Genomic DNA, 4,538 nt, shown 5'->3' with positions numbered 1-4,538 from the left:
ATATATATATATATATATATATAATTTGGCCGTTCCATACAGCTTGCAGGATCTTAGTTTCCCAGCCAAGGATTCAACCCGGGCCCTCAGCAGTGAAAACGTAGAGTCCTAACCACTCACTGGGCTGCCAGGGAATTCTGAATGTATTTTTGACCCTTCCTTTCTTCTTTCTTTCCTCCATCCCTTTTTTCTTTCTACCATCTTCATTTTTTCCTTTGCCCTCCTTCCTCCTGTCTTGTTTTCTTTCTCCTCTTTTCTTCTTTCGTTCCTTCGTTCATGAACACATTTGAGTCCCTGGGCCTGAGATTCAGGTCAAAGTGGCAACTTTCTTATTCCAGGACCTGACCGATTCGGTTCCTGATATTTCCAAGACAAACCTCATTCCACATTCTGCAATATAGGAATAATCCCTCCAGTGCGCTGTCATCAGCTCTTAGCCCATATATATGCGTGAGATGGATATTTTATTTTTTTTTGGCCGCGTCCCACGACATGCAGGATCTTAGTTCCCCCCCAGGGATTGAACCCGTGCCCCCTGCAGTGGAAGCGGGGAGTCCTAACCACTGGACCGTCAGGGAATTCCCAGCTCTTAGCCTTTTATGAAAAGGCTAGAAGCACCACTGACATTATGCCACCTCTGCTTCCAGGGGCAAAAGGAAACAAACAAAGCAGCAATGACAAAGACGTTCTGGGGATCTAATGTATAGTGCAGTGATTACGGTTGACAGTACTGTATTGTATACCTGAAATTTGCTAAGAGAGTAGATCTTCAATGTTCTCACCACAAGAAAGACATGGTAATTATGTGACAGGACAGAGGGGTTAGCTAACCTATGCGGTAATCATTTTGCAACATATATGTGCATCAAATTAACTCATGTACACTTTAAACTTACACGGTGTTATATGTCAGTTATATCTCAATAAAGCTGGCTGGGGGAAGTTTTTTAAAAAGCAACAATGACAAGAATAACGAAAACACAAGGCTAGGAATCCCCATCTGGCCCCCCCTGCTTCAGTGCACGGATTGGAAAGCACACAGGGAAATGGTCATCTCGATGAGCTGTACTGGTTCACCAGACTCCCAAGGGAATCTTAGGTTCCCCAGCCCAGGACAAGCTGTAGCACCAGGGAAAGGTATGCTGGGGACGTGGGCCAGGGCCAGCTGGGTGCCCATCACCTGCATAATCATGGCACCTGCTCTATAGCATCTCAGGGACTTCATGAAGACAACCAGGAGATTGTCTGCATGCTTCCCTTGATGTTACTGTAACTTACAAGTAACTATTCTCTCATCAAAGCAAAAACATAACACAGTGGGGTGGAGCCTCTAGAGATTTCATAGCTACAAAAATAATCTATCTTGGGAGGTCCAGATTCTTCATCCCCCAAATGTGTCTGCATCTACCTCCTAGAGCTTTTCCCTATGGAGGCACTTTGCTCCGAGAAATAAAAACAGTCTAGAATCAAAGCATACAAAGTAGATATTGTTAGCAGTAGAAACTCAGCACAAACCAAAATTGTCCAAGCCTAAAACTGCACCTGGAAGAATTTAAGTGGTAATAGATAAGAAAGAAAGGAAAGAGGGAGCAGAAGGGGGGGAAAAAAAAAAGGAAAATGGGAGGGAAAGACAGAGAAACAGAATCCATCTTGCTGGTTACTGTCAGATTGCAATATCTGACTCTGAAAGGAAGAGATAAAAATTGACACTGAAAAAAAAAAAACAGACAAAATAAAGCTAGCGCTGCCTAAGACGATAGAAGGTAAAATCAAATTTTGACCAAAACTGCAGTCTGCACATTTTGAGGTGGAGAAGGTAAACCAGCTGGAAATAATGAAATTCACAAAGGCAAAAGCTTGCTGGGAAAGTTTTATAAGGAAAAAGACTGAAATTTTGCACAGGAAAAAACCTGATCCTGATGAGAATAATTTTAGTAAAACGGAAACAATTTAACTGTGCTAAATCAAAAACTGATCAAAGAATTAAATTTCTTAACGGAGTTGGAGCCTTTCTCAACTAAAAATGCACTTATGTTAGATTTGGGTTTTGTTTCTTCTAAACGTGGACTCAAGATACCTTGAATGTTTTACACACCTATCGGCCTTCATGGCCCATCATCCCAGGTGTATTAGTTTCCCAGGGCTACTATAACAAAGTACCTGGATGGCTTAGCCCAACAGAAATTTAATTTCTCACATTTCTGGAGGCTAGAAATCCAAAACCAAGAGCAGGGCCATATGCTCCCTCTGAAGTTTCCAGGAAAGTATCCTCCTTCACCTTTCCCTAACTTCTGGCGATGGCCAGCAGTCCTTGGCATTCCTCGGTGTGCAGACATATCACCTCTACATCCTTAGTGTATAGTCTCTGCCTCTGGCATCACATGGCCCTTCTCCTCTGTGTGTCTGGGTCCAAATTTCCCTCTTCTTATAAGGACACCAGTCAGACTGGACTTAGGGCTCACCCTACTCCAGTATCACCTCATGTTAACTTGATTACATCTGCAAAGACCCTCTTTCCAGATGAGCTCACAATCCTAAGTTCCCACCGAGTGGATAGGAGTTTTGGGAGAGCGCTATTCAACCCAGTACACCAGGGCCAAGCTCAGATTTGGGGCACACCCACCCCTGCCTGTCCCAGCGTAAAGGAGATGCCTTTAAAACTCTGGAGACAGGGAGATTCATTTCCCAAACTGAAAACACATCCTCTTCACTGGGCAGAAATCACAAGGTTGGAGGACACTTGTCCTGGTTGACTGGCCCACCCCCAGTTCTGCATGGCTGGTCTCCCTTTACTCATAACTGTCCTTCCCTCGGCAAACCACAGGATGCATTTACGTGCCCTCCACACACCCTATACAAGGCATTACTTGAACGTGCTTTGCACACATACCCATGGACCCACAGAGTATTGGTCTGAGAATCAAAAGATGTAAATGCCAGTCAACTCCCGGCAACCTGTGAACCCGAGATGTTTTTTTTTTTTTCCTGGTGAGAAGTCTCCACTTTTTATGAACAGTTATTAAACACCCACAGCTTTAAAAGTCCTTCAAGGTATATATTTTTAAAGTGAGAATTCTTTTAGTCCTGGCATGGAAGCCTGAGGTTTCTGGGAGACATCAGCCACCTTGGTCAGCAAAGTGGCAGCCATGCTTTCAGCAGTGATGTGATATTTGTGTATTTGAGAAACCCCTCTGGGTGAAATGTCAATTATTTTTCTAAATAAAGCCCGACTTCATTTTCAATACTTTTCCCATTTTCAATGATTGACAATGCTGTCCCTTCTGTCACTAAATTTCCATTTGAATTATGACATTTCCTCATCATCCATCCTGGTCCAACTGGTTGTTCTAGTCTTTGACCAGCACCCCATTGTTTTTATTACTGTAGATTTGTAATATTTTCATATCCAGTAGGTTTCTTTCCCTGATATAGTCGCCGGTTATTATTCCAGATGACTTGCTCTAATATAGTTTATTCTCTAAGTCCCCTGTGGGTGGAGACTCTTAAAATTCAAAAGCCTTGGACTTCCCTGGTGGCTCAGTGGTTGAGAGTCCACCTGCCGATGCAGGGGACACGGGTTCGTGCCCCGGTCCGGGAAGATCCCACATGCCGCGGAGCGGCTGGGCCCGTGAACCATGGCCGCTGAGCCTGCGCTTCGGGAGCCTGTGCTCCGCAACGAGAGAGGCCACAACAGTGAGAGGGCCGCATACCGCAAAACAGAAAAAAAAATTCAAAAGCCTTTTCTCTGCTTTCTATGAAAGCTTCCTTTCCAGGGCTGCCACGGATGGGTGTGCAGGTTGCATACTGCACAACCATGTGGTAGCCGGTCACATCCCAGTCCTATCCATCAGATTTCCACATCTGCAGTACTTTGTTGGTTTTCCAAGATGCACACTAGTCTGCATTTCTAACATCTCTGAAACTGAAGTGTACCTCACATGGATGACATGCCATAGCTTAATTAGCATGAGAAACCATGATGTTATACCATTTCCGGTAAGACCACACAGCTAGTAAGTGGCAGAGCTGGGATTTGAACCCAGCAAGACAAACCTGCAGTTATAATTTAATGCAGAAGATTGTGCCCGGATTGGGACACAACCTAATGCACAATTTAATGCAGAAGATTGTGCCCCATACTGGGACCCTGGGTCCGGTCATTTGGAGAAAGAGAAAATTTTTTGCCCACAGTGTAAGAGCATGTGTGCGGGTGCCTGTCAGCAAGAGCACGTGGGTGGGGTGGGCTCGGGGGAAACTGGAGACTGTGTTCCCCGGGGAGATGCCAGGACCCACCGGCCCTCCTTCTTGCCCAGCTCTTCCTTCTGGAGGAGATGCGAGAGCGCAAGTTCGATGGCTTTGCCCGCACCATCCAGAAGGCCTGGCGGCGCCACGTGGCAGTCCGGAAGTACGAGGAGATGCGGGAGGAAGGTGAGAGGCTGCAGGTGGGAGGCTGGGGCTGAGGACAGAGGGGCCTGGAGGAGCCAGGCTGTGATCTCTGCCCCTCACCCTGTGTCGCCACAGCTTCCAACATCCTGCTG

General features: G+C 45.8%; 1 protein-coding gene across 1 annotated transcript in view; it reads left to right on the top strand.

The window, feature by feature from the left end:
* MYO1F (myosin IF) overlaps window positions 1-4,538 on the top strand; it is a 33,246-nt gene that overhangs the window by 24,443 nt on the left and 4,265 nt on the right. The window contains exons 21-22 of the mRNA XM_007460754.1: window positions 4,314-4,428; window positions 4,522-4,537. Coding sequence (XP_007460816.1) covers window positions 4,314-4,428; window positions 4,522-4,537 — 131 coding nt within the window. The remainder of the gene's footprint in view (window positions 1-4,313; window positions 4,429-4,521; window position 4,538) is intronic.

This window comes from Lipotes vexillifer, unplaced genomic scaffold, assembly GCF_000442215.2.
Source record: "Lipotes vexillifer unplaced genomic scaffold, Lipotes_vexillifer_v1.1 scaffold1011, whole genome shotgun sequence".
NCBI lineage: Eukaryota > Metazoa > Chordata > Mammalia > Artiodactyla > Lipotidae > Lipotes > Lipotes vexillifer.
The sequence above is the reverse complement of the archived record's forward strand: the minus strand, read 5'-3'. Positions and strand labels throughout refer to the sequence as shown.